Genomic DNA, 24,682 nt, shown 5'->3' with positions numbered 1-24,682 from the left:
TTTCGTGGACACCAAAAATTATGCAATTTCCCTTCTACAGTATCATAAAAATTAGTTGGAAAGCTTAAGCTTTGAAATGTCGAGAGATAAAGTAATAGGACACGAAATACTGTATTGAAAGAATGCTTAATAATTTTCACTAAAGGTATGTTAAAGAACGTTCAAGCAAGCAGTTAGAAAATAACGATTCTTCAAAACCTGCTTAGAAAATTTCGAAACAATGTTGAAAAAGTCTTACAGGCATGCCAATAATTCTATGTCTCCCTGTCCAACTTAATACTTCAGCCACAATATTCTATAAAAATTCTCTCAAGTCATGCACAATAATTTTAATTTCAACTGAATCTATTTTCAACTCAGTTTCTTTCGTCTAGTAACCTGCTCAAGAAAGTATCGTTTTATCGTGTGTAATCCAGTAGATCAGTATCATTGTTAACCACGATAAATAAAACTGTCAGACATAGGAAAGCGATGTGACAGTCAATGCATTAAACCGGACACAATGTACCTGTGACCCACTAAACAGAATTTGCGCGCGATTTTATGGCGGCAGTGAACGCATTAACCCAAGTGCCTTCGGAGTCGTCCATCATTCTTGATCCAGGAACACGTGTTCCCAGTTTTCGTGGGGCAGGGCAAGGTGTTCAGCGGCGGATATCGCGAAGAAACGCGCGAACGACATTCCACGGCAGTGGGTATCGTTGATAAGCCACGATAACGCATGCCACGGCGAAACGTCAGAAAGCGAGAACCGCCTGGGCCCCCCCATCGAGAACAACTCGATCATCGGTCTAGGAAAAGGCACGATAAGGGATTCCAAAGTGTCTGTCACCGAATGTGCCTGCGTACCGCGCGCTATCGACGAATTCCTACCGGCAGCAGCCAGCTGACTCACTGCAAACAGGCATCGATACCTTTCCACGTCGCCGCGATAAGCCGAAATTATATTCTTAATCCGCTTACGATTACGTCGGTAGCCGTTTTTGTCCATCCGCGTGGCACGCCCACTCGAGTTCCGATCCTACTGAACTTCGACCAGTTTCCGAAGACGATTCGACGTGATTCATTACGCGTAATTTGCTACTTGAGGCAAGCGAGCAGATAGGAAACGTCTTCGATGTTACGTCGTTTGATCATGATTAGTCAATTGCTTGAAAAATAAGAAATTTGTATTTGAATATTTGAATACATAAGAATTGGAATGTTGAAAATTTGAGTATTCGGAAATTCGTGTATTTTAAAATTCGAGTACATATTTGAAAATTCGAATATTCAAAAGTTCGAGTAGGTACTGGAAAATTTAAGTTGATAGGTATTTGAAAATTTGAGTATTCGAAAATTCGAAACAGTATTTGAAAATTCAAGTAGATATTTGAAAATTCAAATAAATACTTAAAAATTTGGGTAAGTATTCAAAAATTCAAATATTTGAAAATTTGAAATGTAAAAGATGAGCCTCGTCATCAGACTTAGGGATGTCAGGATCCCACACTGCAGAAGAGCAACTCTACCTAGATACCCAAGTGCCTTAGCATAAACATTCTTATCCATTAACTCAGATTCGTTATAGAGACATCAATCATCCTTCTAACTCACGGTTCACTATGAAAAAGTTCGATGAAGACGGTGAGAAAGTTCGTGGATCTCTGTTTAAAAGTGGATGCAATCGGATCAAAGCGATTTGCATGGAATGAGCTTTACGATTGCAAAGAAACACGGCGCGCAGTTACGATGCAAAGCAGTTGGCATTTCCAGCTGAGATCAGTTCATGATGAGATTTGAAAACCGTGGAAATCTGTTTCTCCCTACCTATCTTGTTCAATAGCACGTAAAAGTAGAAAATCGAAGTTTAGTTAAAGTGTAATTATACTTGACAAGTTGCCAATTACGGTACGAATAAAAGTGAGCGTAAATTCCATCATTTATCAATCACAATTTTTCTTCCATGAAACCATTTGCTTGACTATCCAGGATTATTAATGTCAATAATGAATTGATAAACCGGTGTGATCATTTCCGAAGGTTTTCCATGATTTATGAATTGAAATACTTAATTGTCCTTTTCCTTTGATTTTTAAATGTCAAACTAGCTTTTTATCATGAAGCCGAACTGGTTCCACGGATATAAATCTCTCTCTTCAGTTTCTTTATTGCAAAATTATTACATTCATTACAATATAGAGACAGAAGATTAATACAGTTATTTATTGAGTAAAATCCACTGGTATCATTTTAAAATCAGATGTTATCTCTTTCGTTGTCATTACTCCAGAAATATCTCTAACTCCTCATACAGGTGCAATCAACTCGTTTGACTCTTTTCTCGCTCCTATTCAGGCATCCTAGTAAAATCTAATTATTATCCTAATTCTTATCCGAGTAAAATATAAATATTTTCCCATATATTGATCAAATTCCTGACCCATCGGTATTTTCGTGATCAGAATCAAGTTAGTCGACTGCAGGCTCATAGAAGCCATAGAGAATTATCGTTCCCGCTCCAAAGGCGTTTGCGTTCGTTCTTTCGAACCCGCGACTTACCGTTTCCCGCTCGATATGTAACTCTCGTCCATTACATTACGTGAGAAGGCGTGTTTATACGGTGTGAGAGGCGTCGCGGTTTCAGGACGGACCAATCGATGATTTCTCGAGAGTCATTAACTCATATAACGAATGATACTGGGAGCGGCGACGTACAGGCCGAGTGATATCCGCCATGCTATATGCCTGTCAATTGCAGCGAATTGAAGAAACCGTGGGCGCGGATTGATACTTACCCGATCTCCATGCCAACAGCTGCCACTTAGTTTTATGATGTACCGACATGAGAAATCGTTCTTGCGTTCCTTCCGACGTTGCCCCCTGTGTTTAAGATACCAGAAAACGATCTGTTACACGCTGATCCAGTTTGAATTAGAAGCTTGTCAGCTTTCGTACGGATTAGAGCATTTTTGTTGTCTTATCTCTGAGAATCTTCTTTTAGTTTCACGCTCGGTGATCTGGATTCACTTTTTGACAAGTATTACAATTTAACCCTCTGATAATGTATTCAAAATAAGGAAGTAAGGTCTAGGATATGCGTAGGTACTTGTTTATGTTCAAATTGATGCTATACAGAAATTACATATTCTAATATGTGTCGTTCATACTTTATCGTCTTTGGTCTATTGCTATATTTGAGGAATTTATTTTATTTACTTTGGAGAGGAAGAGAATTTCTTTTCAAGTTATCAATCCCGTTTCTAAAGCTTCTCGAGTACTAGAAACTTTATATAGATTCGTTCTAACACGATAATATCAAAATAGCTCGCAATTCTTAGAATTAATAGCAGGAAGCACTTGTATCTACGATACGAGGAAATTCTGTTCCTTTTTTGCAGAAAATCCCCTCTGGCATAAGCTATTGAACTTTAATACTTGATTCATATTGAATTGTACTTTGAACCATTTAAAGTAAATATCCCAGTAGCCGACCATGGACATAAATTTGGACACTAACGCTAATTTTATTTAATTTTAAGCTTAGATTCTTGTGCATCTAATAAAAAAACAATACCTACAGAACAAAGAAGGTATCATAAAATAGAATATTCAGATACTCGAATAACATTCAAGCATCGGGACAGATATTTTTAAATTGTTCCCTTACTTGGGCATGTACCTTAAGCGTCTGTAATACAGTCTCATTATAATCATTCTATAAGCTTTGAGAAGATCTTTACGTACCTATTCAAAAATGGTGCATCATCCAGACAAAAGCATAATATTTTCTGCACTACCGAATGACACGAATAGATTAGGAAGCGTGAGTCAGATTTATCTTAGGAAGGATGTACACCTGCCCCATTCGAGGGCAAACGCTCCGCTTCGGTAGGTCAGTGCGTGGCGCACGCGAACGTAATTGGTGCCTATCGGAAACGAGTCAAGATAAGATATCGGTTCGCGACGCTATCGTCTGACGAAACGTACTAGTCTTTTTTTAACCGAAACGCCGGCGTTTAAGTCAGCTTTCGTTACTTTTATCGGCGGATCTCTGAGATCGATCCAGTCTAGCGCAACGTGCCGCGACGATCGTGTCGTCTCTCCACCCCGATAGTAAGCGCCGTCCTGCTAATAAAAGCAATCGAATAATTGAGACCAACCCATAAACTCGTTACCGTAAATTGCAAACGATACAGGGACCATTGACAGTCTCGGTGTTCGAGTTCAGCTGTGTTTCGCGACTTATCGGTCGACACTCCACTCTTAAACTTCATATTACAAAACGAGTCGAGTTGCGGAACTGAGTCTGCGTTTGAACCGTATTAAGTTTCCGAGAAAAGTTTCGACAGAACAATAGTTTCCCTGTTGATCATTAGTTAAGGTGTTAGATTAGTCACTTGGACCGAGTGTTGCAATAAGGAACGCCTGTTGTTGACAGATCGGCGTAGGAGCCATGTCACCGGATCGGAGCAACGGATCGCGAGAAATCGACGTAGAACCGGGAGAATCGGATCGCCTGCCGGACACGCTTCGGATCCAGTGAAATCGAATACGGAAGATCGACGACCAATCGAGGATCGACGCACACGATCGGTCCAGCAGCTTGCAACCTACGGCCTACACGCTGGCCTGGCCAGCTACTATGCGAATTGAAGCTCTCAGCACCCTCGTCGCGGTAAGTTCGAACCTCAAGCATTTCTTGGCAAGTTGAATGGAACAGACCAGTTGATTCAAATCAAAAATTCACATTGGAATTCAACATAAAGGCATTAATTAATATGCACTAAATATGGCGAGAAATAACCCTGCGTTGACAGCGAGATACACGTAATTTTATTGAGTAACGTGAAAATGTTAATTGAGATCCAAGAAATTTACTCTTGAATAAAGCGAATTTTTTGCGTAGAAATGTTATTGAAGAAAAGCGTGTTCTCGATGTAGTGTTAATAATGTTGGTGAGATGACAAAATATTTATGTTTCTCTGAAAAGAGTATGAATTTACCCGCGAATTTTAAATTTCTTTCGGGATCCTCGATAAATGTTTCCTTTTCGATTTTTTCATCGTTTTTCGTACCCCTCTTCTTGTTGGTTGCACGGTTGGGCGTCTTCATCGTGTTTGATTACAATTTTCAGTCACGATGTCTGCGGTTGGGCTAACTCACGGTTAGATTTCTAATGACGAAAATTTTCTTCCCACGCGTTCTTTCGTGGCCGCCGCAGCGAAAGCTTTAATGATTCTTTTACCGGTATTGGGAAATAATCTGACAGAAACGACTGCATAAATACACGACCATAGATATGCTGGATTGATGGAGGATTTATGGTCGTTCCTTTAATACCTTCTTTTGCTCATAAAGTAACTTCACCGTCCTTCCTTTATGCCCGAAGTATGCAAACTCAATTATATCCAACAGTGACTATATAAAATAAATATTTTACATCGCATTACGAAACGTCGCGTCATTTTCGCCAGATTTTTCCGCGAATATTTCCCCACAATGCGATTTCCATAACCGAGACACCTTTCTAAAATAAAAAGTAGCGTCTCGGTTTTGCGCAGCATGGCCGCCGAGTCGAGTTACGAGAACGTTCAGATATATTCTTTTTTTATTACTCACCGACTAAGAGTTCAGAGATTTAACGATTAGGGAACGATACTATTTCATCCGAGACACGTTAGACTGCTCCCTAGATTCGAAAGCCGTTAATGACACGGTTACAACGGCGGCGTTGCGAGAATATCGGGAACGCAATCATTTTTCCGCCGAAGATCGATTACCCCCGGTGGAAATTAATAAATCCAGCCTTTCACTGCGAGGTTTCCAAGGCGATTCGCGTGCGACGACGTAGATCATAATATCGCACGATACGAGCATATCGCGACAATTGGCGCTAGATTAGCACAGATTCCGATTGACTGTTCCTAAAACTCGCCTAGCTGGTGCTTTACTTACGGCTGTCCAACACGCAGAGGTGCCTCAAAGAGGCTTATTATCAGAATGGGGAACAATGGAGGGATTCCACGTTAAGCTTATACATAAATCATTGCTCATCAGGGAAAGTACCGTGGGATGGGTGACGTAGGAACTCGAGGTTTTATCTGTACACGAATTGGAAGGATTTTATTGAACATAGCGATTATCGAGTTGTGAAGAAATTGGGTTTACCCTTTTGCAACTGGAGATTTATATTACATTTTTAATTCGTGGAAATCGAGAAGATATTTCTACACATTTTGAAGAATGTTTCTATTTTCCTTCGTTTTTACTTTTGACAAACCTTTTGACAACCTGTTACACAAGAGTCCCCCCTTAAGCTTGTTGCTTATTAGTCGGATGCAATTAAAATAATTTTCCTATCATAAACTAATTTCCTAGGAAATATCAAGATAACATTCTTAATCAAGGAAGCCACTATCATCGAGCCAACAAGTTGTTAAAAAACCGAGAAGTATTTATTACAGATCCGTATCAATGCTTGTAAGATTTCCTCGCAGCGAAGCTTTTTCCGATCAGAACCATAACGATATCCTCGATTGATCCATGCATGTAGCCAAGAAATAAACGAATCCTTCCCCCGATTAATCGTAACATCTCCAAGATAATTGGCGTTTAAAGCTTCCCTTTTCACACCTCGAATAATTATTCTGTACCGCTATAACGATCGCGGCCGAGTCGCTCGGGATCGATTTCTGACCGGAAGCGTACGTCAGTATCCACGGTCTGGCGTTAACAGCCGATATCATCGCATACCAGTTTTATCGCAACGTTGCGTGCCGACGTATGAATGCTCCACCGTCGATTAATACCGCGAAGGCGTTACTGTCCCCGATGGTATTGATAAAGGATGATCGTCGTTAGCGCGGTTCACGAATAATTTAATAATAGCAGATTAGCGGGGCGAGCAGAGGGACGACATGCAGCCTCGTCGCATGAACGACGACCAGGAAAACCGTGGCCATTACTATGCTAATCGTCTTCTCGGCGCCAATAGTTCCAATAAATAATTCGCTTAACGCGACGTCAGACGACAGCCTGTCGCTGCTGCATCTACCCGCTACCGTTATACGTGCATCCCCAGGTCTCGATGACAGTCTGATAATTTTCTAGGTTTATGCTGCTCCGAGGGAAAAATCGCAGATTCCCCTGATCGCGCAATAAATTATGTCAACCGCTATATTTCATTCCCAGCCGGCTCCCCGTATATCATTATCGAGATCCGCGATTATTTTGTCGCCGATTAAAAGTCTTGGAGTCGTACGGTGTCTCAGCCACGAGGAACATCTTGTCGCCATTGCGCGATGATAAGAATTGCTAGCTCTTGGTACAAGGTAGCAGTCAAAGCGACGAGTATCGATTTACTTAGGTTTTCTTTGTTTAGGGGTTGGAGTTTTATATGTATATAATATGTAGGTATCTATAATAGATAGATAGATATAATATATATGTAGAATTCGTAGGTATAATATGCAAAAATATACAAAATATTGAAAGTTAAATATAGCTTATAGTATTTGGATAGTGCGGTGCTTTTCTTCTGGTTCTTTAATTGTAAGCATTTATGAAAATAAGAATTTGTATAAACATCTGCATTACACTTATCATTTTCAAAATAACGGAAGAATTAAATAAAATAATAATTAATTCAGAAATAAATATCAGATGATTTATCTCTTGTACGAGATACGGAGCCTGTCGTCAAAGGCTTTAAACAAGAATACAACTTATTAACATCACCATGATTTTTTCACTACAAACCATTATCTTAACAGTAACACGTAAGTCTCGATAGCGACTCTCGCTATATACTGCATTACCTACATCAGAATAATTTTGCGTATGCATCGATCGTGTCCCAACCCAGTTCGCCACAAAAAGGCACAAAAAATACCTCCACGTGTTAAATTCGATACGGCGTTGCAAGTAAGTTGCGATAACGCGGTTAAATACATGGTGTAATTTCTTCGTTACCCAGCCATGTAATTTACCCTCTAATGACAGTGATCGACTAATTAATTGACTGTCTGAGAATAAATTCACGACTAAACGATCGCGTGTCCCGATAATGACACGCTAAACGTCGCGTCAAAGGGGAGCCACGCGTGGATCGATGAATCGAACAATACCTACGTATAAAAAGATCTGAGAGAGAGGATCGTCGAGGCGTGTACGATTGAAATATTCCTCGATGCTATTGGGAATCGAGTGTCCAGCGTGGTGCATCGATTTCAAAGCAACCGACCTGCCTCCTCGGCCCTGAATCATTCGCCCACGCGAGCTCCTCGTGATCCGCGACGATGACGAGCGAATCGTTCAGCTGCGAACGATTCCGTGGGAAGCTGCGAAATGAAGCGATTACGGTGGTTATTATTCGCGCGGAACTTTCCCTATGGCGGTGATCTTAACAATCTTGATAATCGACGCTTGCCAGCGGACGCATAATGAAACTGGTTTAAGGAAACTGGTTTAAAGAAAATTAGAAGAGTTAATTGGCGGCCTGCTAGGAAATGCCTCGCTACGAAAATAGGGATCGATGAATGGGTAGATGATCGTAGACAGGCGTTGCAAGTTTATATTTAATTAATTATTGCCTGAGAGCCGAAGAAAGATCCTTGGGCAACAGGAGGAAAAAGAATTCCAGGGTGAAAATAAGATGAAAGATCAAATGTCTGTGGGAGGAAACTAGAAATATTTTTCTCCTGGTTTTCGGTTTATCTGAGAGGGACTACTTTTAGCACGGGTAAATATTAAATTTTGTTTCAATATACTATTTGTTATGACACACAAGAATTTGTTACGTGGGTTTTGCGATTAATCCTTCTTTTTTTTTTTTGTTTGGTATTCATACAAGAATTTACCATCCACGTGCATCCATCGACGCAAAAAGAGAAGCCCACGTCCGTTTCGTAAACGCAACGATATCTGAACGAATGGGACGCCTTCTATTATCGTCGGGATGCATCGCAGCGATCGAGCCTGTAATTTAAAACAATTTTAAAATAATATATTACGAATCGTAGCTGGGAATAAAAGAGGGTTGGTCCAGTCGCGTGACTCGTGATCGCTTTGTTTCCTGCCTTCCGGTGATTTAGAGTTTCGTGGGTGAATTTTGCCTCTGCTATAGTGTCCACTACAGGGCCTTCAAGGAAAAGACTGCTTAATACGAAGGGACTCGTGAATTCTGTTTAACATTGAAATCTCTCTAAAAATCTCAACCACGACCTTTTTTATCTACACGATGTTCCCAAAGGAAACTTTTAAGTTAATTTCTTGAGAGTTAACACACGAGCATCCTTCGTGACTCAACAGAGCCACGAGAAACGTGGTCCCAGGCCACTTGCATAGGTTCACATGTAGCGCAAGATGTGCGGCGTTAATTTGTCTCGTTGAGGAGTATAAGAGTCCTGCGGTCTCACGCATGTCCCTCCTTCGAACCATGGAGGACTTTACAGCCCGCTGTACGCACGATTCACGCGTGCACGCGGCGAGTACGAAACAGCGAGGCGACTAACTAAATATTTATACACGTCAATCACAACAGACGGCGAAGCATTCGCTGTCTAAACAAGACCATGGAGGTCCGTGCATCGCGCTAGCCACTCGGTAGCGCTCATAGAGGATCTGTCGTTGCTTCTTGTTCTCTGTCGCTAGCAAGCCTCTCTCGATAGTTGCCGTTTGTCACGCGCTGTGGACCTTATTTGCTTTTTCCACGGGGAAGCTCGTGGACTGACCAATTTCTATCTTGAAATTACGGTGTAGTTGTATGTGTCTGCGTTAGCACTGAACATATACAGATATATTTGAAGTGCAAGTAGTACAGTTTTATCAACAAAATTAAAATATTAACTTTTATTGAATTGAGATACAGAGTAGCGTGAAACCCTGTGAGTATTGTGATGAGACACGTGATGTATTAATGGGCTCCAAGATTAATTGGGGTTGTTCCTTATATTGAAATTAGTTTGAGATATTGTATAATTTGTTAGTCAATTACAATAGTGTCGAGAATAATGGAAAGAAAGGTCTATAGACATGTTACTAAAGCGTGACAGAATCATAGAGTGTAATGTTTGAGACTTTGCAGTATGACAGAATGTGCTTCTGCACTCTGTACTTGTGCAACGAAAAGCATGAGAGCAGTACAATGACACTGGACAAATACAAACTTTATCTTGAATTCTACTGCAAGTTTATTCTATAAACCACTAACCATGACAATAGTTCTATAGAGCACTACACTGATGGATACTATTGTGCTCAACACTTTATCATGTATTATCAATAGTGCAATAGACGTCAAGATTCTTGAAGCTTCAAACGTGATTGAGTATCTAGTAAGGTCTTAATATATTTCAGCATAATTAGATAGTATAGAAAGTACCTACTATTATTCTACCGTACAATCCTACACCATAAATATAAAAAATACTATTGGATATATTAAAATAGTCTCGCTTTCAACTTATACATGTATGCTTCTCTTCCTTCACGAATTTCTCATTATTACCATGTAAATTACTCTCGCGTCCACGTACGCTCTTATTACTTTTAATTTAAACTTTTAATTTTTTCCTCGTTACGTGGTCCAGGCTTCGTTTTAATATATGCACATTCAACGAGAGAAAGTTCGGCTCATAAATGCTACTACGGATCCCACGTTTAATCGATGGCTTCTTTTCCAAAGAGGCAAACCCGCAACTGAGGAAAACAGCAATTCGAGACTTGTCGGCGGTTCATCGCCGTTATCTGTGACCGGCGATCGCGGTCAAAGGTTAATAAGAAGTCCTGTCACTGACATTTCAGTTACTCGCCATGGCGCCATTTCTGTCTTGTCACGATTACCCGCTTACGAAGAATAAATGCAGCGATTATGGAAAGCTGGCTTGTTTAACCAGTAATATCGAAGCTCTCGTCGACAACGGTTGTTAATAGTTTCGTACGATATAGTAATTAATTGCACACCATCTTATCAGAGTAACAATAATCAGAATTCGAATCTTATTGTGAAGAAGAGAGATTAGAATAATCATGCAATTAAATATTCTGCTTCTCGAGTGAATCAAGTTAGCTCCATCCTGTCTATTGGGGCTCTCATCAATTTTAATGACTTATAAAGAAAAATTGCATCATTCACAAGAATATGTAAGGAATAATGTGAATTCAGATATTCGTCGATAAAAATAACGCGAAGTAACAGAGAGATTAGACACGTCAGAATTTTCTCACGTTCCCCGATCATCCCATGACGACGCCAGACAGTGAGGATTGCGTAACATTTTTATGCACATTTCGAAAGAGCCGCTCTGTGGACGCCGATATTCAAATCACGGTGCCATGTTACGACTCCGATAGGCTTATTACTACACGGCTATCGGGTTGCACGCGTGTCTAGTTATTTGCCATATAGCGGCACAGTTTCAACGCCCGAGAAACTGAAGGCTCGTTGGAGACCAATAAATTATTGCCAGCGGTCTGTCCAATCGCGGCACACTACGCGACGTTAAAAAAAAAGAATCACGACCAATGGTGGCGGAGAATGTCCATGGTGTGCGTTCATAACTACCGCCTCCGGTTCAGTAAGGCGCAGTAAAATCGGAAATACTGCCGTATACCGTTCCATTATTCCGATCGACGCTCGTATCATATTGTATGATAATCGTGCAATTCATCATCCAGCAATTCCATTCTCTGACCTGAAAATTTGTAATCCCGGTACCGACGATGCGATCACGAAAGGGTGCCAAGGATGTAGGCAGCAAAACATTGTAGGCAATGATCATTTTGATATTGAGATAATCTCCAGATGAATGATTCAATTGGTTGGGAGAGTCTGACAAGAGAGCTTAGGAAGTCAATAAATTGAGTCTGAGATTTCTGCTACAAGGATTAGAACCTAGCGAGTGCAAGTCTATAATGTAATCTTGTAGAAATTGGTCAAGACACTAACTATCAGTTAGCCAGCTAAGCTGACATTTGAAGGTATTTAGGATTGTGTGTGCTTGATTAAAACGAAGTTGAACAGAAATCCATAAGCACCTAATCACTGTTATGTGTCTCTACACACGCAACCAAAAGACTTGTTTTATGTTTTAGATATGAAGTTTGAAATACGCAAATGTGGAATTAGGAATTGCATTCTATGTAGAACGAAAGCCAATCTATATCATTTTTACATTTCTACGTTAATAGCAGTTGATAATACTACTCGTGTCGTACCATTCCCCATTGGAGATTGATCTCCAATTTTGAGCCATCCTGTACATACCCCACACTATTCGAATCGCCTCGACTTCGCTTCGAGACCTTCGAGCCGGATACAAGCAGTACGGAGCACGAAGGTTCCATATGATAAAAAAGTTTAATGGAGTACAGAGTTTACATTCAATTGCCCTGTTATCAAGGACTCACGTTACACCCTGTCTCGGATTACACTAACTCAGCATCGGCTCTTCCAACATGCTTCAGCTTAATGGCCCGTTAAGCACAGATCACTTCACGTTACGTTACGCCGTTGTGCACCTCTCGCTCGAGTTCCCCAAGCGAGGTTCGCGCGAAGACGCGCGGAGGACACACCCTCTTTGAAGCGTTACACCCTGAACAGACACCTGGAACGCATAAACCAGCGTCACGAGGGAGATAATCCAGCGACCGCGGGCGTGCGTAGTGATTTTGGGGTGCTGGTAATCCAGCGCACAAAAAGACGGATCCCACACGTCCTCCAGTCTGCAGACACGCGTGGACAGACATAAACAAGCGCATCGATAAGCGACACTTTTCGATATCAGTGCTCTGCCTCTTTGAATGTTATCGGTCCACCCCGCGCGAGGGTACCAGGGCATATCGAGAGTGTAACTGAGGTTCTCGATGCACTGAGTATGTCGTCTTGTTGGATATATAAATTTGAACATTTTTATTTGTTGATATTTACTGTGGATAACTATTTATATACAGAGTTCGGAGCTCAAGGTTTCTTCTTTCCTGAGGGGTGGCTTAATCTTTTGTGGGATGATAAAATGTTCACATAATGGCATCTGATGATTATGGTTTATAGTCTGTAGGACTTTTAGCTAGCAATAAGTATCTACATAGTAACTATTATCTCTAAGGGTTAATAGATTTTCTCCTTCTAATATTCTACATGTGTAATTACTTATTCAAAGTTAAACTAGTTTTTTCAAATAATATAAAACATTCATTCAATTCACAAAATATATACACGGAAGTCACCTCGAATAACTCCCCACACAATTGTAATCAAAAGCACAATAAAGCATGAACGAATGAACCCTCTGAATTTTATGGCAAGAGTTCATCGAACCTCGAGTATCAACTCAGAGCCCCTGCATTTCGGGGTTAATTTCAAAGTACGCGATAAATCCCCCCTTCTCCGAAAACCTTGTCTGCATTCGATTCGAGGTCCGTGACTTACGACTGATCGAACTTTATTTTTCTTCTTGTCGAAACGCTGTTTCGTCGTCGCCAATCGAAACGAGTTTGCAATTTAAGCGTCGTACTTCACGGTTCTCTTTTGCGTTCTTGAGTCGGTAAATCGTTGTCCGTTTGCTTGATAATAATCGTGCGAACTAATCAGGGCTGTCAATGATCGAAAATCGCGAGAGTCTGAAGTGATTATCGCGCATCCAACCCTCGTAGACATGCGCTAAGTATTATAAAACTGTTGGTGAAGTATTTCGCGATGAATTATGGGCATCAGCAAACCAACGACCAGTTAATTTCAACTTTCTAGAATACAGCCCGCATACCGACTGACTTGGTCGTTTCATTATCAGACGGAAGACGTCGTTGCAACGAATTCGAGACGCTAATTAGCGCGTTTCAGTCCAGTGGGGCACCACAGATCCCATGCAATGGAACTTAAAGTGCGTCGTGCCTTTCCGAGTTGATCCTTTTTGGAAAATATCAAAGATAGACTGCAGTAAACTTAACAATACTTCTCTGACTACATTAAAAGCTGCATTAACATCAAATAAAAATTAAAAATTGCTTCAACTTTCATCCCATATATTTCCACTCAAAAGGTTACTCCAAACAATTACAAGCCTCGCAGACAGACATTCTCACTCATAAAACCAAACTTACTACCGCACGAGCCACATTTATTTCAGCACACGCAGTATCATTTCTTAACAGAGCCATTATTTAAAGAAAGAATATACCGCTCCGTGTCACCATATTAAAGCACAAAATTTCCATATAGCACATGCACACGTAAATACAAAAACTTATACCCTTAATTCCTTCAAACCTTCCTACAAGTCGCCCAAGCTGGTAAGCGTCCTGCAGAAATAATTCAACGAATTGAAACGCTGCCCCGCGCAATCGTTCCTCGTAATTTCAACGAGCTCCCGCTGTATCTCAAATTCCTGCTCCCACGCGGAATCGAAAACGTCTCCAATGAGATTTACGAAGTACCGTTTGCCGACGGGTACCTACGCAAACCCGGTTCCCATGTTTCAGTGGTCAATCGACGATAAAATATCATTAAGTCGGCGTAATGCTGCGTATGACGCGTCCCTGTACCAGGGATCGATTAAAATCGCGCTGCCTCGGGCAGCCCGCCCTGTTGATGTGGCAACAGACCGATAAGGATCCGAGGAAATCTCGGTGTGTGGCCTGTTCTGCGTGAATATCCGTTTAATCTGAACGTCGAGGGCCCCAGTTCCTCGTACGGGAGGCGCCAGTTAGTTAACTGCTCACCCCGACCAACGATGGCTTAATTAAGCGACAGGAGTGTCTACCATCTCTTGTTGTCCCATTTCTATAACTCTCGCGCCTCGCTATTTTCGTCATCTCCTTTCTTCTGTCGTGAATCTCTTATCGCGCTTTTAAAATTCTAATTTTTACTTGTTTTCACGAAGCAACGACAAGCACGGGATAACTCAATCTCGAAGAGCCAATGAAACTTGATCGAAGATGATATCGGGTGATTATGAACGTGGTTTCGATCTTTTAAAAGACTTCCACTTCTGGCTGATTTTCTTGTCCTCCTTCTGATATGTCGATGTTAGACGCTTAATTGATCGTTATGTAATGGTTCAACTTGGGTGTTGGAGTGTGAAGGGAATCTGTTAAGCAACAGAGGCTCTGTCTTTTCTTTTTCTGTTTAGTGGGAACGAAAATTGAATTAAATGGTTGATTACAAGTCAGAATCGTGTTAGCTAGTCTCTAATTTCTGGCGACAAGATATATTCTGCAATTAAGTCGAAAGTGTGTAGAGGAGAAAGGGAAAGGTGAGTGTCGAGGAGCAAGGGAAGAGAACGCCGCGAGGCATATTTTGCATAAAAATTATAAGCCGAATTAATGTTTTCACCTCCGTAAACGCGTACGCGTGTGCTCGTGCTCTCGTGGTGCACTTGCCGCGCAAAGGCCGATGCGTGACTAACACAGTGGTTTATTGCACGTTAATACCGATCCGGTATCGCCGGTACTTTCTCACGGAGGCGATCTTGAGTCGCCCTTACGAGCCTCTAAAAAATGCGGTCACCTTGCCCTACGAAATTTTTTGGAATTTTCGCAATCTATCTCTTAATTACAAAGCGAGAAAAAAGTCTTACCTTGTGATTAATTGCAGATTACTTACAATAGAAATTTAGAATGTATGTTTCTTGTATGCAGTATTATGAAGTAGATGTAGCACGCGTGGTCTCCAAAAATTACGTAACTATTACTTTCTACGATTATCGTTTATTTCTTAAATCGTTTATTTATTCCCGCGTTAAAAAGTTCTACTGTTTTGAATCAAAATCTAAAATAAAAGACGATATTATATGATATTTTGTTTTTCAAAGACAAGGGTATGTTTCTATCCTCATCTATGATTTCACAAAATTACTAAATTAACTATAGTACTTCTCTGACAGGAAGTCTCCTGGCAGAAATGCAGATTTAATTGGTCCCAGGAGACTTGTTGGCAGCGGAGCACAGTACTTTCAGCGCAGTATACAACAAATTATTAAATACTTCTTATGCATTATTTTCTTTTCTCTTACAGGTGGTTTGGCTGACCGCAGTCCTGTGCCCGCGGCTTGCTGCCGCCAACAACCTGACTTTATCCTTCTCCTCTCGTAAGACCAGGGAACACCCTTTCAGAGGACACATCTCTCGCTGGTAAGCATTCAATTTTTCTAATCTTTTCACTACTCTTTGTATTATCACATTCACATGAACGCATAGAAAATCTATTCAACAAAGAGTATCGTTACCCTATCTCGAACAGAAAGCAGGTTCCCAAGAGAATTCCTCAATGCTATTCAACCTTCACACAGTTGCAAATTTATCGAGTCTGTCGCGACATATGTATTTTGAGTGAAACTGAATCTTAATTTTCAATCAGAGAACCCGTGTCTGTCTGCGCAACAGCGCGTTGGACCACTTGTCCCATTATTTATTACCTCCGTCAAACAGACTTAATTATTATTAATGACTCGCGCAAACTGTTCACTCTCAGAATACTGGATTAGCCGAAGTATGGTTTCGCGAGACGGTTCTTGTTTTCCATCCACGTGAAACTGCATTCTATCGCTCGCAGTTTAGACACGAGCCGCTACGTCACTGACACGAGTGGAATGTTATTTCTCTTTCTTGAGGGCCTGGTCCCGCCTCTAATTGGCCTCGAATTGCCGGAGAGCCAATTCCTAGAGCCTCTCCCCCTCGACGCGACGTTCGTTCAGCGAAATTTCAACGATCCCCACGGAACGATCATTCTGAACTCTCGATTGAACTTTCCAGGACGCAAACTTTGGAAGACACGACCAAGCGGATGACTTATCGCGAGATGAACATGATTCTGCGACAGGAAGGAGGCGAGGACGGCCTTCCAGTCGATTGCTGCCCTACGGTATTGGAAATGGTGGAACCGGTCGGCGGTCGAAATCGGGACGACATGTACGTCCAGCTCTATCGAGATGGCCAGAATGCCCAGAGGTTCTTCGAGTACTCCTGCAGGCCAGACGTCCTCGACAAGCCGTGCAGGTTCATCGACCGGAAGTTCAGTAACCAGTCCAGATGTGTGCAGAAGTTCTCGTACACTTACGCTATCATTGAAAATTCTGGATTGAAGGTACGGAATCGTAAATGACTTGGCTTAGCGCTACAGCTTTCATTAGCCTCCTACTTGCGGCTCGTGTCGACTTTTCGCGTAATGAGCTTCTTCTCGACAAGTTCCCTTGCTGGGTTTAGAAGATTCCACCCAAGATTAGATAGGCTTCGTATCGGTTGTGAGGCATTGAATCTTCGGAGTAGGTAGAGTTCCATCACTGGGACTCGTGAAAGCTGATGGTAATCTTGATTTTGAAAGTTTGAGGGACTTCGATTTTTATCCAAGAATCTGTGAACTGGTTTCTGGGTTAATTTGAGGTTCAAAATATGGAAGAACGGTATTAGAGGTGATTGGGGATTCTGATAATTTGGAGTCCATTGTGTTGAGTATTTTCAAGGTGAAAACTCAATGTTTGAATATCTCTTACTGTGGAGTACTCCAAGATTAGATACTCAGGATTTAAATGAGAAATAGTGTACTAATATGTCTGCTTACTTAAATCTCAATGTACAATTATTGAATCAATGAAAAATACACTTTTCAGAAGGGCAGTAAAGCGGAACACAAAAGGCACCACAGGGAACGACTGACGTTCACTGGAAACACAGAGGGTGGCTCAATGTGGACGTTGGACTACATAAGGGTGCGAAGCGGCTGTAGCTGCGAGGTGATGCCGAGACCGAAGAAGAAGAAGAAGTGCAAGAAGTGCAAGTTGAGGGACCAAGAGTTGGACCCAGAGGCGTGAGATCTATGGCTCAGGGAAGCCAGGGTGGATTCTACCTCGAAATTCCGTGAAATACAACCACCGAAGAGATGTTTGCGTCCAGCGATTATTACGAACCTGATCTGAATCGTGTACGCGTCTGAAAATGGCGCAGAGTCTGGTCATATACATACATGTTGAAATAGATTCGATTATCGGATCATACGTGACAAAAACGTTACCAATAGATGGGTACTCCTCTCACAGAAATTGCGTTTTTTGTGTCGCGTAGGAGTACTCGTTGCAGAGTAGAAAGTGCCTTTTCGAATAGTTAGAGCGTTTTGTACTAATACTTTACAACAGTTTTAACAGCGTATTTATTATTAATATATTGTTAGCTTCAGAGGGTAGACGTAAAGAGTTAGCGATTAAGATTTCAAAGGGGAGGTTCTGCCGAATTGTATTCCGCTTAGGTTTATTAAGGTCTAACATTGGATCAAATCAGGTTTAGTTAGTATAACGAAGTCAGTGGAATCTCCTTTGGATGAATGTGGACAGACTGATATTACTATTTGTGAGAAAACTAATGCCAAGGGTTGTAACCGCGTTCGTTTTTTAATTGTCACTATCAACATGTGAAAATTTATGTCAGGCGATTATTTGGTTTGCTTTCGATAAGTAATATTAGATAATACATCTACTAAAAAAATTCATTTACTTTTTAGCAATAGATGAATGTCTCGATTAAGTGTGCATTTAATATTTAGGCAATACATCACTTTCCGCGGCCAGTTTTTATCATACACTTTTATCTGTACAATACAAAGTTGCGCTTATATTATTAGTTCACTGTAATTGTAAGAAGGAAATTATAGATTTTATGTAGTTTATCATTAATATAGCGTAGTGTATTGTGTTTTATAGATCTGCGTAGAAAATCGTTGTATACCGATAACTAGGGTCGAACAGAATGCTACTTAAATTTATTTAACGACGCAAATTAGTATTTAGCTAACGTCATTATAATTGTTCTTTTAAAGCACTGATTAAGAATATTAGTGAATACAACAGAGAAGCTGTTGTGTTAATTAGTAACCATGACAAATAACGATAAATCTAAGTATATTGAAGATTCAAATAGAAGTTTGTGTAACCTAGAATATTTATAAGATTATTTCATATACGAGTGGGTATTTTTATACAAGAGCAACTTTGCGCCCTATTTGTACCAAACTGTACATTAATTTAACACATAGTGCATAAACATAAAGCTTTTATCGTTTCCTAACAGTTATTAACAACTTGTTCCCCGTTTTGTACATATTAACACGTGCCTAAATGTTAGTATAAACATATTTTTTAAATGTACGTTATATTAATGTAAGTGTACTAGCTGTAAGTGATAATATCGTCGTTCAGGATTATACGCGTTTAACAATATTGTACTTAACAGAAATCATAGTAGTCACATGTACACACTGATAGAATTAGTTCACTTTAAAATATTTATGAATGTACTATAGTAGATTACGTCGCACGTTTGATTGATAAGAACTTCCATAATAAATATATATTTTATTTTCTATCATTGCAGTTGCTGTATTATTATTTTAGCACATAAATGGTTTCGACTCGATAACACTCATGTATAATAACTACGATCGGGCTCGCAGATTTTTTTCTCTGCGCTGCCATGTAAACATTGTACATAAACGATATTAATACAATTGTTATAAAACGTTATTTCTAAGTTTTATTTCGCCGAACATATGTTGAAAGACTACATTATATTTCCTACGGTTTAAGACCTGTGTCCTGGACCAACCTGGCCCCTGGGACACTTGTACTATCCTGATCAATATTGCTCCTACTCTGCATGTATCTTGTCCCACCCTGAAATATACGTGATAAATACCAAGAAGTACGTAAAAAGTAAGTTCCAGTAACGAATACGAATCGCTTAGTGAAGGTGGTAAAAAAAATTGATTAAGAACTTTAAAGGTAGATAGTACACATTCCACGGGGATCCACAAGGAAATAAATGAAGTAAAAGGACTATCGATCTAGCTTCACGAAAATCTTAAAATCTATAATTTAAACTAATACTTACGTTAAGGACATCTGACCAATAATGGTCAAACAATTCACTAATCAGAGTGGTCCAAGGTAGTCCATAGTAGTCCAGGATAGTACATAAAGTTCCTCCGGAGAATCGCCAGGACCATTCGCATCTTCCGAAGACTCCACAGAGAGTGATCAGAAGAATGAGAACCAATCACTGGATTCTCATTCCTGGAGACAGTATAAATACGCCTTCAGGAGCTCCAATCTCTCATTCGCTGCGGGTCCTCCAGTGGATGCGGATCCTCCTCGGGATCGTGGAGGAACTCCTGGGCCTTGGACCCCCTTGGACCTCGAACCACCCTAGGCCTCAGACCACCCTAGACCACTGGACTCCCCTGATCAATGGGCAGTTGGCCGCTGATCAGTAATCATCTTGTTTAATAGTCAAAAATTGAGTTTCTGCTCAAATTTTAAATTTATTTCTTTTGTTGTCCCTATTTCCTGTTTCCTCCCATTTTTTATATACCCCGCCCTATAAATTTAGACTATCAAATTTTTATAAAGGGCGATCGATGGAACTTTGTTTCCCTCTATCTCCCTGTGGATTTCCGCACAGCAACCTCCTCATGGTGAGATCTGGGGTAGCTCTGCCCATGCCAATGGCTATGCATTTTGTATTAGATGTAAGGGTAATTAGGTAGGGTGTTATAATAAAGAGAAAAATAGAAATTTTAGTTTTTATGTCAACTTTGTCATTTGTTATTAACGTATCAACATATCCTGTATTTAATTTCGATATTATGATTTTAATTCTTACCGCTCTTGGCGCTGTATTCTTATTTTACGTACAGTCGCTAACGTTGAGCGTGACACAAGAATGGTAATACGGTTTTAATAGGGTAAATGAAATCATGAATGTATTGTTACTGACTACTGTTATATGAATTATGAAATCACTACAAAAACTCCTTGCCGTAAATTTGCATTGTATAAAAATATTATAATCTACTATTTTTGCAATTTACTAAGAACGTATAAATGAAATAAAAATGGCAGTAGGACTATAACTATGTAACTCTTTAGCCAATGAAGTATTTTTTCAATTGTCCGAACTACTCTCTCCATTTTAATTGTAATTCCGAAAACTCGTAGCGTTGTAATCTGCTTTGAGACTTCGCCGGTAATATTGGCGGTGACACTAACATGATAATGGGGTGCTAGCACCCCAAAAATGAGGGACAGAAAAATACATAGGATGTTATGTCTATTATTATCTAGTCGGTGGTACAACTACATAAATATTCTATCACATCACTGTAAAATACATATATGTGTGTGCATACAGTTACTATGCATGGAGTCCCTGGGAAGGGCGTAATTTAGTTTGGAATACTAAATTGTAACCAGGTGCCTTTCGCAGGGGCACGTGTTTATGGTTTTGTGATGGTTCGCGCCTGCGAAAGAACAGGCAAAGGGATTACTTTCGTATGATGACATTCGTGTCATATCTGTTCAATACAATTTAGCACTACATTGAAAATAGTAATATAATATTTGTGCGGGTAAACAGCTAAGTGAGCACAACGAGGCGAATGAATTGATGAGAACGTTCGTACCTTTTTTCTTGACGCGACACGCAGTAATTAAATGAAACGGGGCAATACGTCGAGAAATATTACGTTTCGTGCGTAAAAATGTCTTCGGAGGCTTCGTCGAGCGGTGTGCCGAATGTTGTAGGAAGGTTACAACATTTACGATTGAATCAGGATGATGGCGATGATCCTCAGCAGAGTGTAAATAATGCTGTACTTGGAGAGTTATCCCCGGAACTTGTACGCAATTCCCAGACTATTGGCAGTGTAACCTTTTCGCGTGTAAGACGTGCTCTTCATTTTGTTGGGGATGAGGATCAGTCACCATCATCTAGAAATGGAGAGCCTTCGGTTTCAAATGGGGATAAGTAAGTATATGCAGAGACTATACAATGTATATCGTACAAATTTTTCATTAAATCAAGTTATAGGCATGAGTTTTCATTATACTTCCAAAGAATTTTATAATAATTATGTTAACATCAACATTTCAGTAGGCCTCCAACAAATGCAGCAAACACGCTCCATTTAGAAGGAAGACCTCAGAATAGCGCTGCCTTAGAAAATACCTCTATAAATAATCAGGCAACAGTTGCATATAATTGGCAGGGTACAAAAGCCACAATGCGAGAACGAATTGTCTTTCTTTTTAATAACGAGATATTATCAGATGTGAGTTTTATAGTAGGGAGAGGAGCACAAAAACAACGTATACCAGCTCATAAGCTAGTCCTATCTTCTGGAAGTGCTGTTTTTGATGCAATGTTTAACGGAACGCTTGCTACTGCTTCTTCAGAAATAGAAGTACCTGATGTAGAACCTGCTGCTTTCTTAGCAGTACTTCTTTTTTTATATACTGATGAAATACAAATAGACCCTGAGACTGTGATGACGACATTGTATACAGCTAAGAAATATGCAGTGTCTGCTTTAGAGAAGCACTGTGTGGATTATTTGAAGAGTAACTTAACCAGTGACAATGCTTTCTTACTTTTAACACAAGCACGTCTTTTCGATGAGCCTCAATTGGCTTCTGTGTGTTTGGATACTATAGATAGATTTACCACTGAAGCATTGAATGCAGATGGATTCACAGATATTGATATTGATACATTGAAGATTGTTCTAGAAAGAGATACTCTTCGTGTTAGAGAATCTAAGATCTTTCAAGCTGTTCTAAGGTACTTCAATATACCATACTCAATCATCTTCCTTGTACAGGTTTATATTTGTATATTTACTCAAAATAGGTGGTCAGAAGCAGAATGTACAAGGCATCAACTACCAGTGACTGCAGAAAATCAACGCATGGTTTTAGGAAGTGCTTTTTCATTAATTCGTTTTCCTTTAATGTCAAAAGAAGAATTTACTGCCGGCCCAGCACAATCTGGACTCCTGAGCTATTCAGAAGTTAGTATTATAATTATACATATATTACATGTTTCATACATTACATGTTTTATATAAAAAATATTTTGCATATATTTTAGGTCATATCCTTATTCTCGTATTTTATATTGAATCCAAAACCAGTTATTGGATTTCAAACAATGCCTCGTTGTTGTATGACTGGCAAAGAACAAACTGTATGCAGGTTTCAACATACTAAAAGTCGATGGGGGTATACTGGAACAAGCGATCGTATAAGGTAATTTTTAAAATACATTGATGTTATATTTATAACATCTTTTTTAATATCAATAATGGTTTCTCTTTCTTTTCCAGATTTGTTGTCGATAGACGTATATTTCTCATTGGTTATGGAGTTTATGGCAGCATGCAAGGTCCAGCAATTTATGAAGTACTAATAGAATTAATACATACTGCTTCTGGAGAAGTGATTGCTTCAAATTCAACAAGTTTTAGTTGCGATGGTTCAAAATATACTTATCGTTTGATGTTCAAGGAGTTAGCAGAAATACTACCAAATACAATTTACACTGCTTCAGCAACGTTTAAGGTTCATATAATAACAGCTTGATATTTTAAAGTTTTTGTGTACTGAATGTGATCACGATATTATGATTATTTTAGGGTCCTTATTCTCATTTTGGAACTAAGGGTCTGAAAACTGTAACGGTGGATAATGAAACAGGAAATGGAAAAGTTAAATTTGAATTTAGTATCGAGGCTGGAGATAATAATGGAACATCTGTTGATGAAGGCCAAATACCTGAGCTTATATTTTACACTTAATAACTCATGTACATAATAATTACATTCCTTTTATCAGCTTCACTGTTTTTTAAAATCTATTATATTAAATCGAATTGTATAAAATGTTTTATAAGTCAGTTTCTTTGTCAATTATATGTATATTTTATCAAGTGAATTTCAATTGAATGAACTACGAGCATCTTAACAAGCTTCTCGAGCTCCGTTCATGCTGTGAATCAAAGAGAAAATATTGAATGTTTTATAATTAATCAGGAATATTGAAAACACGAAACTAATAAATATTAAGAAGGCCTTAGTGGGAAAAGAGACTGATTTGTGCTGTTAACGTATAGTCAAGGCTGAAGTATATTTATTTCTTCATTTATTGGTTCCTTCAAAATTAGGTAAAACTTAATTTCCTGTTAAACTCTGAATCAACCAACAATTGGTTAAGGGTTTTGATGGTAAATAAATTTTAACAAATTTGAAGAAGGTACCCATACATTATGAAAATTACAAATATCAATATCTTTACAACTGAAGACAATCTATTTTTCTAACTCTTCAAACATGTTTATGAGTGGTAAATGTACACATGTAGCAGTACCAATTTTAACGACAAAAATCGTGGATTTTTATTATTATTTGCAAAATGTTTTTGTTCATTTTTTGTCTGACAAATATACATACATAATAATTATAAAACTAAACTTTGTACTCATACTTAATTAACACTGCATAAAATAGTATAGTAGAGCCTGAGACTTACTAAATATATTTTAGAAAATTAGCAATAAATATAACGTTTAAATTTTCCAAAATTTCATTTGTTTGTTTATTTTCACAATATCTATGTAAATATGTCAGATATGAGCACAGTATATATGTACTACGAAAAATTAACGAATTTTTGCGTTATAGTATTAAGTATAAAAAATTTTTTAAGTTTATTGTCCCCTGTACTGATCAGTTGCGCAAACTAGTCAAATGTGATTAATTTATATTTGCACAATGAAAAAGAATGTGCATCAAAGCGATATTTTTATCAATAGCACGCAATTCTTTATAGTGTAAATGAATTATATAACACCAAAATGCATACCTAAATATGGAATAATAAAATAA

General features: G+C 39.3%; 2 protein-coding genes and 1 long non-coding RNA gene across 3 annotated transcripts in view; 2 read left to right on the top strand and 1 right to left on the bottom strand.

Annotated features, from left to right (window-relative positions):
* Positions 1-24,682, bottom strand: part of LOC143177512 (uncharacterized) — a 118,450-nt gene that overhangs the window by 17,277 nt on the left and 76,491 nt on the right. The window lies entirely within an intron of this gene.
* Positions 14,917-17,786, top strand: LOC143188700 (uncharacterized). The gene is made up of 9 exons (XM_076393103.1): positions 14,917-14,984; positions 15,064-15,109; positions 15,166-15,233; positions 15,296-15,560; positions 15,619-15,660; positions 15,761-15,797; positions 15,903-16,110; positions 16,732-17,062; positions 17,589-17,786. The coding sequence occupies exons 1-9, from the start codon at positions 14,917-14,919 to the stop codon at positions 17,784-17,786; spliced, it is 1,263 nt and encodes a 420-aa protein (XP_076249218.1).
* LOC143177410 (BTB/POZ domain-containing protein 1) lies at positions 21,141-24,053 on the top strand. Its single transcript, XM_076375296.1, is given in 7 exon segments — positions 21,141-21,489; positions 21,492-21,768; positions 21,895-22,581; positions 22,651-22,810; positions 22,891-23,048; positions 23,126-23,360; positions 23,435-24,053. Coding segments are annotated over 7 exon segments (1,713 nt in total). The 5' UTR covers positions 21,141-21,455; the 3' UTR covers positions 23,597-24,053.

This window comes from Calliopsis andreniformis, chromosome 3 (genome assembly GCF_051401765.1).
Source record: "Calliopsis andreniformis isolate RMS-2024a chromosome 3, iyCalAndr_principal, whole genome shotgun sequence".
Taxonomy (NCBI): domain Eukaryota; kingdom Metazoa; phylum Arthropoda; class Insecta; order Hymenoptera; family Andrenidae; genus Calliopsis; species Calliopsis andreniformis.
This window is presented reverse-complemented; position numbering and strand designations above follow the sequence as displayed.